Source organism: Staurois parvus, unplaced genomic scaffold, assembly GCF_062004578.1.
Source record: "Staurois parvus isolate SC_StPar_1 unplaced genomic scaffold, SC_StPar_1.0 ptg001044l, whole genome shotgun sequence".
Lineage (NCBI taxonomy): Eukaryota > Metazoa > Chordata > Amphibia > Anura > Ranidae > Staurois > Staurois parvus.
Window position 1 is genome coordinate 668,079 of NW_028318840.1, and position 12,951 is coordinate 681,029.

Below are 12,951 nucleotides of genomic sequence, written 5' to 3' on the forward strand. Positions count from 1 at the left end.
AGAAACCACTAAACAGCTCATCCACTCCCTCATCATATCACGACTCGACTACTGCAACTCCCTCCTCACTGGCCTGCCTCGCCGCTGGCTATCCCCGCTTCAGTCCATCCTGAATATGGCTGCCAGACTCATTCACCTTTTCAACCGCTCCATCTCCGCCACCCCCCTCTGCCAATCCCTCCACTGGCTTCCGATTGCGCAACGGATCAAATTCCTAACACTGACGTACAAAGCCGTCCACCATACTGCCCCGAACTACATCACTGACCTAATATCCAAGTACCGCCCAACGCGCACACTCCGCTCCTCACAAGCCCTCCTTCTCTCTAGTTCCCTGGTCTCCTCCTCCCATGCCCGCCTCCAGGACTTCTCCAGGGTGTCACTTATCCTCTGGAACTCCCTGCCCCAACCCATCAGATTATCACCTACTCTCCTCTCCTTTAGGCGCACCCTGAAAACCCATCTCTTCAGGGAAGCCTACCCCACCCCCTGCTAACTTGCCGACCTCCTCCACTCTTCCTACCACTCCATCCCCCACAGCTATCTCCTCCTGTACCACCATCCCCTCCGTCCTAGATTGTAAGCTCCAAAGAGCAGGGCCCTCAATCCCCTCATGTTTTGCATTGTATTGGTATTGTTCTGTCACATGTTCTGTCCCCCTTTGTAATGTACAGCGCTGAGCGAACTATTGGCGCTTTATAAATACTGTATAATAATAAGGATTGGTCATACTCTGATGAATGTCCAGATCCCTGCCTCTTTTCCCCTGCCCACTAGCTTCTAGAAGTTTCTGGAAACTTCCAGAACCAGGGGGAGGCAACCTGCTAAGCCTTAAAACCTAACCTAAGCTTGCACCCCACAGACGTGATCACTTCAGCTACTCTGTGAACCCAACTAAATTTCCCTAACTATGCACACTAGAGGGGGCTGCATCAGCATTCTACATATAAATGATAAACTCATGCAGTTTATTTATTATTATTTATTTCAGGTACTTATATAGTGCCGTCAATTTACGCAGAGCTTTACATATATATTGTACATTCATATCAGTCCCTAACCCTCAAGGGGCGTACAATCTAAAGTCCCTAACAGGGGCGGACTGAAAACTCATGGGGCCCCCGGGCAATAGGGGATCATGGGGCCCCTGTGTCCTTGCCCAAACTCAAAAAAGCCTATGAAAAAGGTACCAGGGGCATCTCATGGGGCCCCCTACTGACCCCAGGCCCTCAGGCAGTGCCCGAGTTTCCAAATGGTCAGTCTGCCCCTGGTCCCTAACTTACATTCATACATACACATACTAGGGTCAATTTAGACAGGATCCAATTAACCTACCAGCATGTCTTTGAAGTGTGGGAGGAAACTGGAGTACCCGGAGGAAACCCACGCAGGCACAGGGAGAACATGCAAACTCCAGGAAGGTTGTGCCGTGGCTGGGATTCGAACCAATGACCCTAGTACTGCCAGTGCTAATCATTTAGCCACTGTGCTGTCCAATACAAGACATAAAAAAATAGATGAGAATGGGGCAGAACACCTAGGATGGCATCAACGTTAGAACCAGGGGCGGACTGACAACTCATGGGGCCCCCCTGGGCAATAGGTGATCATGGGGCCCCTGTGTCCTTGCCCAAACTCAAGCCTATGAAAAAGGTACCAGGGGCATATCATGGGGCCCCCTACTGACCCCAGGCACTCGTGCAGTGCCCGAGTTTCCAAATGGTCAGTCCGCTCCTGGTTAGAACCAACCTTACAGATATCAATTGCCCTTCAGGAACAAAAAAAACCAACTAAATGTTTGATAGATTTTTGCCCTAACTTTCCCATAATCCTCCGCAGTTTTCAAAAAGGAGACAATACTGTTTGAGTTTGGGAAGCTGGAATTTAGTGGCAGCCCCCAGCCAGTACTAGACCTTCAAAATAAAAAATAAACCTCGGCTGCCAGCATCGGACGTCGAACGTGTAAAAAGCCGGCCCAGGCAAGGCGAGGGACAACGTTGACTATGTTGAAGGATTGTGGATGAAAACATGTTGAATAAACAGATTCTCGATCTTCCTCTATTTCATGATGACACCGGGTTCCACCTTCCCCAACACATTCATCAAGGTTAATTTAGCAGTACATGGGCTATGCTAAAATAAATTGCTTTTCTACATTGTAGAAGCTTGGCTCGGCAAATACATTATGCCGCGTGTGTAGAAGCAGAATGTGCTCAGAGCTGGAAAGAAAAAATAGCCACCAGCGGTCATTGCAGATTTTTTTTTTCTGCTGCCATTAAAGGGAATTTATCATCATTTTTTAAAAAGTTCTTTTTGAACTCCGTCGGCGCGTCATTAGCTGTATGTCAGTAATCCCATCCATGTGTGTGAATACTAATGGACTTGTCCTTATTTATAGCCTATGACGGGCCTGGGCGTTTTACATATGCTACATCTGGCCCTTCGGCTGATCCTGTCTGTTCCATGTGAGGTCATTTGGAAATTAGTGTAGCACTACCCCTGTAGGAGTCGCTAAGTTTTGGGTCCCCCTTAGCTATGAACGGCCAGAAAACACACATTTTCTACACTTTGCACACTGGAGTCAACAAACAGTCCTTGAGTTTGCTTTTGTGATTTTTATTAAAGGGTTAAACTTGGATGGGGTCTAGGGGTATATGAGATGCCCGAGGAACTGCAGAAACCAAGGACAAATTCCTTAGCAACTATGTACAAAAAATGTGGATAGCAACAGTCTCTCTTTAAAGGGATGCTAAAGCCCCCTTTGTGTACCTCCTCAAACCCTGGGTGATTCCTCCTCTTCACCCAGCTGCCTTGAGGGTATCCTGGGGCAAGAGAGCTCAGAAGCTGCCAATTTAGAACAAGCAGTCTCGAAGAAACTAGTTGGGTTTTCCACCTGACTGCCGTCTCCCCTTATTCGGTCCAGGGGGTGCAAGAGTACTCACACTGTCCTTTCCTGTCCGCTTGGCGTGTTGGTGGCTGCCTTCAGGCCTTACACTGGGCTGACTCCTTCCCTGCTGCTCACGATGCCCTCCCCAGGAAACGGTGATGCAGTGGAGGTCTTCTCTTCCAGAAACCTGCCTGTAGGTAGGCCTGCTTCCTGTGTCCCCCTCCTTGGCTTCAAACTTCAGCTCCTTACTCCATCCTCCACCCAAAACTTTGCTTAAACTGCTCCCAGGCTTTGTGATACTTAAGGGCTGCCTTGGTCACCATGCCCAGCCTCCTTCCAGGGGATTGGCTAAGGTTCCTCAAGCATTCAGATCTGAGCCTTCTCCCCTCCTCCTCCTCCACTCTTCCAGAAAGTTCTTCAAGTTTCTGGAAGGGTGAGAGGGCTCCAGATGCTCTAACCTGTAGAACTTCTGTAGCCTGTCCTGAGGTGAACTCCTGGCTCACTCACAGGCTAACTCATCCCAGGCTGCTACTTAGCTTCTATCTAAAACAATGAAACAACAAACATCCTAACTAACTATACCTGGAGGGGTGTTACATTAGAAATCCCTGGATCCAGGCCAGACAATCAACAAGATGGTGTTGGCTGTGCATTCGTCAAAGATGGAAGCAATCCTTCTAGTGCCCTTTCTTAGGAGATTTGGCTCCTTTTGTAAGAGGTCAAATGGTCAAACCTTCCCATAGACACCCTCCTAAACCTTGTGGACGGCCTTCCCAGAAGAGTTGAAGCTGTTATAGCTGCAAAGGGCGGGGCCAACTCAATATTGAACCCTACGGACTAAGACTGGGAAAGTTCATGTGCGTGTAAAGGCCGGCGTCCCAATACTTTTGCCAATATAGTGTGTGTATAATATTAATATATATATATATTTTTTTTTATTTTTTTTATTTTTTACTGTGTATACAGTATATAAATGCTGTATCTATCTATCTATCTATCTATCTATCTATAAATCTATCTATCTATCTATCTATCTATTATCTATCTATAAATCTATCTATCTATTATCTATCTATAAATCTATCATCTATCTATCTATAGATCTATTATCTATCTATCTATCTATCTATCTATCTATCTATCTATCTATCTATCTATCCATCCATCTATAAATCTATCATCTATCTATCTATCTATCTATCTATCTATCTATCTATCTATCTATCTCAGAATGCAGGTTACAGTTTTCTTTAGCTTTTTCTTTCATATTCAGCAAGCCCTGCTTTCCGGTTTATTGCTCGCTGCGTTCTCTAACCTGCGATCAGCGCGTGCCGCCAGTTGCAGGGAGCTGTGACTGTCAGTCGAGATCTGCAGGGAATTAATTTACTCTTTTAAAGTTGAAAATGCGAAACATATGTGTCCATGTATGTCCTTCTTCTGAACATATGACAGCTCAGCAGGGTGTGGAATTCTCGTATACCTCTCACCGTGATAAATGCTATATATCAACAACACATATACATTTTTTTCCTTTCAACATGTTTTTATGATAATCATGAAAGATTTCCCCCATCTATGGAGAGACTTCACTTCCAGAGACATGTGCATACATTTCAATGTTACCCTGTATGGGGAGGTCTTTCCTCCTCCCCACTATCCTGTAGCTTGAAGTCGGCCATTCATGTGGAATTTTGACTTGAGATCCAAGTTTTATTGAAATCACAAAGCAATAGAAGATGTCAGATGGTGTTTTTGAATGACCACAAGGAGATGGAAAAAATCGGATCTGTCTATAAACCACATTCAAGCTGTCAATGTATCGGCTATTTTAATTTTAGGATTCTGGTGGTCATACAGACTGATGGGAGATACTTTGATTACTTTCTAGCAATTACTTTTGATCGTACAATCCTGTTGGATTGAAAGCGGTTCAAATTGACTGAAAAAAATGCCCAATGTACAAATGTATGGCTAGCTTGGGTTGCTCATTAGCAGCTCTCATAGGCTTCGTTCAGGCAGGTGGTAAAATGGGTGGTTTAGATATGTTTTTACTGCCCCTTGACCATCCACCGATAGCCTAACACTTTTTTTTTCTCTTTTTTTAGAAAACCATTTTAATTAGAAAAGGTGCATTACAGATGCTTTAAAACAACAGATGTTCAATGGCTCGCCATTAATTTTCTTTGCAAAGCAGCAACAGCCTTAAGTAGAAAAGCCTGTCCCCTGCCAGCATGCTGCAAAAACCTTTGCTGCAGAGGTCTGACCAGGGGTGGACTGACAACTCATGGGGCCCCCGGGCAATAGGGGATCATGGGGCCCCTGTGTCCTTGCCCAAGCTCAAAAAAGCCTATGAAAAAGGCACAGGCACAGGGAGAACATGCAAACTCCAGGAAGGTGGTGCCGTGGCTGGGATTCGAACCAATGACCCTAGTACTGCCAGTGCTAATCATTTACAAGACATAAAAAAATAGCTGAGAATGGGGCAGAACACCTAGGATGGCATCAACGTTAGAACCAGGGGCGGACTGACAACTCATGGGGCCCCCCGGGCAATAGGGGATCATGGGGCCCCTGTGTCCTTGCCCAAACTCAAAAAAGCCTATGAAAGGTACCAGGGGCATCTCATGGGGCCCCCTACTGATCCCGGGCCCTCAGGCAGTGCCCGAGTTTCCAAATGGTCAGTCCGCCCCTTGGTCCGACACGCCTCTTGCTGAGTCTAAGCCAGAGTTCTCCAATCATGAGCAATGAGCTTTTCTGATTGGCAAGCTCTGACTCAACGGGGTAGGGGGGGAAAGTCTTGTTAGACATCTGAAATTACACCATTGCTTCCCCACAGAGATCAAGGGTTCCAAACCACAGAAGGCTGGCAGGGGACAGTATTTTCTACTTAAGGCTGTGGCTGCTTTTGAAAGAAACTGAACAGGGAGAAATTGAATTTTTTTTTTCAGGTAGCAGCCACATCTTTAAGTAGGAAAGCCTGTACCCTGCCAGCATGCTGCAAAGTGGGACACTTGCTTTCTGTGGGGAAGCAATGGTCTCCCAGCAGAGGTCCGACATGCCTCCTGCTGAGTCAAAGCCAGAGCTCTAACTCTGAGCAGAGCGGTGTGTTGGATCTCTGCAATAACACCACTGCTTCTCCAGAGACAGCAAGGGTCCCATTCTGCAGAATGCTGGCAGGGAACAGGCTTTTCTACTTCAGGCTGTGGCTGCTTTAGGAATAAAATGAACAGGGAGACACTGAACACAGTTCTTTTTTCTTTTTAGATAGCAGCCACATCTTTAAGTAGAAAAGCTTGTCCCCCTGTCAGCATGCTGCAAAGTGGGACACTTGCTCTCTGTGGGGAAGCAGCAGTCTCCCTGCAGAGTTCTGACATGCCTCCTGCTGAGTCAGAGTTTTACATTAATCAGCATGAGCTTTTCTGATTGCTGAGCTCTGACTCAGTTGGGGTGGTGTTGGACCTCTGCAATGACACCACTGCTTCCCCACAGAGAGCAAGGGCCCCATTCTGCGGCAAGCTGGCAGGGGACTGGCTTTTCTAAGTAAGGCTGTGGCTGCTTTAGAATGGTGAGACACTGAACATCTTTTGTGTTGATGCGCCTGGAATGTATTCAGTCATTTTAAACTGAAAGGCTTTAAGAGAGAACAACATTTCTTTGCGAGCACCCGAAGTCCAGACACATTCTGCAGCTTTCCTACCTTTCCATTCCTCATATGGTGAGTGCCGCTGATGGACTATAGACCTATTTGGAGAGGCAAACTGCGCTCATTCATCAAGATGTCTGGAGTAATAATCCCACATCCAGCAATTGCAAACAAAAAAAGAAAAAAAGAGATTTTTTTTCTGTGTCCTCACTTTGTTTTCCAAAATCTGGTCTTGCGCTAACAATACCTCAGCAAGGAACTCTCCAGCTAGAATTGAAGTCGCCTGCGTTGCTCCATGACAGTTTTGAAGCTTTTTTTTCTAAATTGCATTTACGGCGTGCGCGGTACAAAACTGGAGTCCATTAATGTCAGGCTGTATAGCTTCTCCTGTGTAGCCATCTTACATTTGTTATAATTGATCTCAAGGTGTGGGGACATAAAGAACGGCTGGAGCTACTGGCAATTTGGCCTCGTAAAGTGCAAAGGAAAAAAAAAATGGATAGAAACTCCTTATTTGCTATAAAACGTTGATGACATTTTTCTTTCATTAAAGCTGAACTCTAAGCAGATATAAAAGAATACAAATGTATGCAGATCTGGGCTCAATAATACTTAAGAAATGTTGTTTACTCAATGCAAGTACCTGAATTTGGCTTGATATCAACCTCTTGTAGTCCCTGTACAGCAGAGCTCAGACTGGGAGACACAGTAAAAGCCAATCATTTATGTTGAAGTGTTGATAGGAAGTGAGAGCTGACTGACAGAAAGCAGAGCTGATCAGTCTGCTGCTACTCCTTTCACTCTCTAGCCACTGGCTGGGGAAGGGACAAGACTAGGTCCCCTACTCTACTAGACAAGGCTGTGCTTAATAGCTATTGTTGGTGTGAAATAACTCCTTGGGACATTTATTTATTTATTTCAGGTACTTGTATAGCGCCGTCAATTTACACAGCACTTTACATATATATTGTACATTCACATCAGTCCCTAACCCTCAAGGGGTGTACAATCTAAGGTCCCTAACCCTCAAGGGGTGTACAATCTAAGGTCCCTAACTCACATTCATACATACACATACTAGGGCCAGTTTAGACAGGAGCCAATTCACCTTCCAGCATGTCTTTGGAGTGTGGGAGGAAACCGGAGTACCGGGAGGAAACCCACGCAGGCACAGGGAGAACATGCAAACTCCAGCTGCCATGGTGGTGCCATGGTTGGGATTCGAACCAATGACCCTAGAACTGCCAGGCGGAAGTGCTAACCATTTAGCCACTGTGCTGCCCATATCAGAATCATATTGCCTGTTCTTATGCAGTAAGGGATTAGTCAACATCTTGTAAATGTTGTGCACTCAGACCACGTTAATTTGAAGCATAGCATTGAGCGTGGCATCATCAGGGGTAAATATATATATCCCAGAATGGGCAAGGTTGGAAATGGGGGTAAGGAGATATTGGATAGTGGCAGGTGTTGTTGTGACCAGGGGCAGACTGACCATTTGGAAACTCGGGCACTGCGTCAGTAGGGGGCTCCATGAGATGCCCCTGGTACCTTTTTCATAGGCTTTACTTATATAGCGCCATCAGTTTACGCAGCACTTTACATATACATTGTACATTCACATCAGTCCCATTCGAACCAATGACCCTAGTACTGCGAGGCGGAAGTGCTAACCATTTAGCCACTGTGCTGCCCATATCAGAATCATATTGCCTGTTCTTATGCAATAAGGGATTAGTCAACATCTTGTAAATGTTGTGCCCTCAGATCACGTTAATTTGAAGCACAGCATTGAGCGTGACATCATAAGGGGTAAATATATATATATATATCCCAGAATGGGCAAGGTTGGAAATGGGGGTAAGGGCAGGGAGATATTGGATAGTGGCAGGTGTTGTTGTGACCAGGGGCGGACTGACCATTTGGAAACTTGGGCACTGCCCGAGGGCCCGGGGTCAGTAGGGGGCCCCATGAGATGCCCCTGGTACCTTTATCATAGGCTTTTTTGAGTTTGGGCAAAACTCAACTTGACGGTACTCCGGTTTCCTCCCACACTCCAAAGACATGCTGGAAGGTGAATTGGCTCCTGTCTAAATTGTCCCTAGTATGTGTATGTATGAATGTGAGTTAGGGACCTTAGATTGTACGCCCCTTGAGGGTTAGGGACTGATGTGAATGTACAATATATATGTAAAGTGCTGTGTAAATTGAGGGCGCTATATAAGTACCTGAAATAAATAAATAAATAAATGTCCCAAGGAGTTATTTCACACCAACAATAGCTATTAAGCACAGCCTTGTCTAGTAGAGTAGGGGACCTAGTCTTGTCCCTTCCCCAGCCAGTGGCTAGAGAGTGAAAGGAGTAGCAGCAGACTGATCAGCTCTGCTTTCTGTCAGCTCTCACCTCCTATCAACACTTCAACATAAATGATTGGCTTTTACTGTGTCTCCCAGTCTGAGATCTGCCGTACCGGGACTACAAGAGGTTGATATCAAGCCAAATTCAGGTAGTTGCATTGAGTATTATTGAGCACAGATCTGCATACATTTGTATTCTTTTATATCTGCTTAGAGTTCAGATTTAATGAAAGAAAAATGTCATCAACGTTTTATAGCAAATAAGGAGTTTCTATCCATTTTTTTTTTCCTTTGCACTTTACGAGGCAAAATTGGCCCTAGTATGTGTATGTATGAATGTGAGTTAGGGACCTTAGATTGTACGCCCCTTGAGGGTTAGGGATCTTAGATTGTACACCCCTTGAGGGTTAGGGATCTTAGATTGTACACCCCTTGAGGGTTAGGGATCTTAGATTGTACACCCCTTGAAGGTTAGGGATCTTAGATTGTACACCCCTTGAGGGTTAGGGACCTTAGATTGTACGCCCCTTGAGGGTTAGGGACCTTAGATTGTACGCCCCTTGAAGGTTAGGGATCTTAGATTGTACGCCCCTTGAAGGTTAGGGATCTTAGATTGTATGCCCCTTGAAGGTTAGGGATCTTAGATTGTACGCCCCTTGAGGGTTAGGGATCTTAGATTGTATGCCCCTTGAAGGTTAGGGATCTTAGATTGTACGCCCCTTGAGGGTTAGGGATCTTAGATTGTACGCCCCTTGAGGGTTAGGGATCTTAGATTGTATGCCCCTTGAAGGTTAGGGACAGATGTGAATGCACAATATATATGTAAAGAGCCGCATAAATTGATGGTGCTATATACAGTCATGGCCGAAATTGTTGGCACCCTTGATATTTCTCCAGGAAATCATGTATTTCTCACGAAACGTATTGCATTAACACATGTTTTGCTATACACATGTTTATTCCCTTTGTGTGTATTGGGACAAAACAAAAAAAGGGAGGAAAGAAAGCAAATTCGACATAATGTCACACAAACCTCCAAAAATGGGCTGGACAAAAGTATTGGCACCCTTTCACAACTGCGGATAAATAAGAATGTTACAAGCATGTGATGCTCCTGTAAACTCACCTGGGGCAAGTAACAGGTGTGGGCAATATAGAAATCACACCTGAAAGCAGATAAAAAGGAGAGACGTTCACTTAACCTTTGCATTGTGTGTCTGTCTGTGCCACACTAAGCATGGACAACAGAAAGAGGAGACGAGAACTGTCTGAGGACCTGAGAACCAAAATTGTGGCAAAATATCAACAATCTCAAGGTTACAAGTCCATCTCCAGAGAACTAGATTTGCCTTTGTCCACAGTGCGCAACATTATCAAGAAGTTTGCAACCCATGGCACTGTAGCTAATCTCCCTGGTCGTGGACGGATGAGGAAAATTGATGAAAGATTGCAACGCAGAATAGTCCGGATGGTGGATAAGCAGCCCCAAACATGTTCCAAAGACATTCAAGCTGTCCTGCAGGCTCAGGGAGCATCAGTGTCAGCGCGAACTATCCGTCGACATTTAAATGAAATGAAACGCTATGGCAGGAGACCCAGGAGGACCCCACTGCTGACACAGAGACATAAAAAAGCAAGACTACAGTTTGCCAAAATGTACTTGAGTAAGCCAAAAGCCTTCTGGGAAAACGTCTTGTGGACAGATGAGACCAAGATAGAGCTTTTCGGTAAAGCACATCATTCTACTGTTTACCAAAAACGGAATGAGGCCTACAAAGAACAAAACACAGTACCTACGGTAAAATATGGTGGAGGTTCAATGATGTTTTGGGGTTGTTTTGCTGCCTCTGGCACTGGGTGCCTTGACTGTGTGCAAGGCATCATGAAATCTGAGGATTACCAAAGGATTTTGGGTCGCACTGTAGGGCCCAGTGTCAGAAAGCTGGGTTTGCGTCCAAGATCCTGGGTCTTCCAGCAGGACAATGACCCCAAACATACGTCAAAAAGCACTCAGAAATGGATGGCAAAGAAGCGCTGGAGAGTTCTGAAGTGGCCAGCAATGAGCCCAGATCTAAATCCCATTGAACACCTGTGGAGAGATCTTAAAATTGCTGTTGGGAAAAGGTGTCCTTCCAATAAGAGAGACCTGGAGCTGTTTGCAAAGGAAGAGTGGTCCAAAATTCCGGGTGAGAGGTGTCAGAAGCTTATTGATGGTTATAGGAAGCGACTGATTTCAGTTATGTTTTCCAAAGGGTGTGCAACCAAATATTAAGTTAAGGGTGCCAATACTTTTGTCCAGCCCATTTTTGGGGTTTTGTGTGACATTATGTCATATTTGCTTTTCTGCCTCTGTTTTATATTTGTTCCAATACATACAAAGGGAATAAACATGTGTATAGCAAAACATGTGTTAATGCAATACCTTTTTTGTGTGAAATACTTGATTTTCAGGAAAAATATCAAGGGTGCCAACAATTTCGGCCATGACTGTAAGTACCTGAAATAATATATATATATATATATATATATATATATATATATATACACACTGTATATAAAATTTCTTCTTTAGTCCCCATACCAATTATTTCTTCATTTACTCTTTTTTTCGCCTCTCCTCGTGAACTCAGCATAGCAGCCTCAGTCCATCAGCTGTCAGCAGATCACGATTATTAAAATTTCTGATGGACAATAACGGAGTCCGGTTTTATTTTTAGAGGCTTTAAAAAGAAAAAGCAGAGGGATAGTTTTGATGGTCTTAAAAAAAACACCCCCTGCCAGGTCCATGACATTTCAGGATATTAAATAGTTGCAACCGAAGCTGATATATTTGTAGTATTTACAGCGAGAGCCCAGCGGAAATAAACTTCACCATGTGAACACGCCGAGGATTGATTTCATTAAATTAGGCCATCAACGTCTTGGTCGGGGGGCCACTGGAAGGGACGTTAGGAACGAATCAGCAGCAACTTATTAGTTGTATTTATATTAAATTTCGACAGGCTGTAAATTATACAAGAGACGAGGCTCCCTCTTCTTTTTTTTTTCGAATGGCGGTAACAGTTGGGCAAGAAGTCTCATAAAAGCGATCTGGAGCGTGGCCTACCCAGAGTGACAGCGCTCGGTACGCTAAAACTTGATATATGCCTTTAATTGTATTGTCTTATGAAAATGCGACTGTTGATGCACGCCTTTTATTGTCCAAGTTTAATTGCACCGAGATTAATTTTGCGTTGTCTTCCTTTCTCCCTTCACAGAGGGCGACGAGACAGGCGTGATGGATAGCTTGCTGGAAGCCCTGCAGTCAGGCGCGGCGTTCAGGGATCGCAGGAAGCGGACTCCGAAAGCAAACGGTGAGTGAGGCCCTCCTGACGCGCCTCGTGCGTGATTCCTCCCGAATGTCGTTTTAGCAGTTTGGCTGCGCTCTGCCTCTCTTGTCTTGTGTGCGAAGGACCCAGCGGGTTGCCCGTGCGCCATCACACGACGCTGCTTGTCGACGGCGCTCTGTGCTGTGTCATATTAAAAGCCTCGTCGCAGTTGTTTGCTCGTTCTTAATGCTACATTTAAATGCAAAATGCCGGCTTTTATTTCTTTCATTCTTTTTTTGTCGGATGAGTTTGTTGGCTTGAAGCTTGGATTTTGTTTAAAGGAAACCTGTCATGAGAAAAAATTTTGGGTCTGCAATTACTATGCTCTCCTGAAAATGCTTGTTGTCTGGCGGTCAAGCCAATACGCATGAGATGTTGGTTCCGGTTCAGTGATTCAGCGAATTTTAAAAACCTCCAAGGGACTAGTTTTGTTAGAAGGAGTCTAAGTAGAACTATGGGCAAAACTTTTTTTTTCTCATTTTGGATTAACGGAGGATTATTACCCTACTTTTTTTTCCATCTGTGTCCCATTGGGAAGATTTCCCTTTCCTTCCTGTCCCATAGCCAAAGCAGGAAGCAGGGGCAAACTGACCATTTGGAAACTCGGGCACTGCCCGAGGGCCCAGGGTCAGTAGGGGGCCCCATAAGATACGCAGAAAAAGAGGGTTTGTGAAAAGAAATTCACAAAGAAAGCG

At 45.0% G+C, this 12,951-nt stretch overlaps 1 protein-coding gene across 1 annotated transcript in view; it reads left to right on the forward strand.

Annotated features, from left to right (window-relative positions):
* The window catches only part of LOC149440955 (protein diaphanous homolog 2-like), a 371,719-nt gene that overhangs the window by 96,671 nt on the left and 262,097 nt on the right, over positions 1-12,951 (forward strand). The window contains exon 3 of the mRNA XM_089657933.1: positions 12,146-12,241. Coding sequence (XP_089514059.1) covers positions 12,146-12,241 — 96 coding nt within the window. The remainder of the gene's footprint in view (positions 1-12,145; positions 12,242-12,951) is intronic.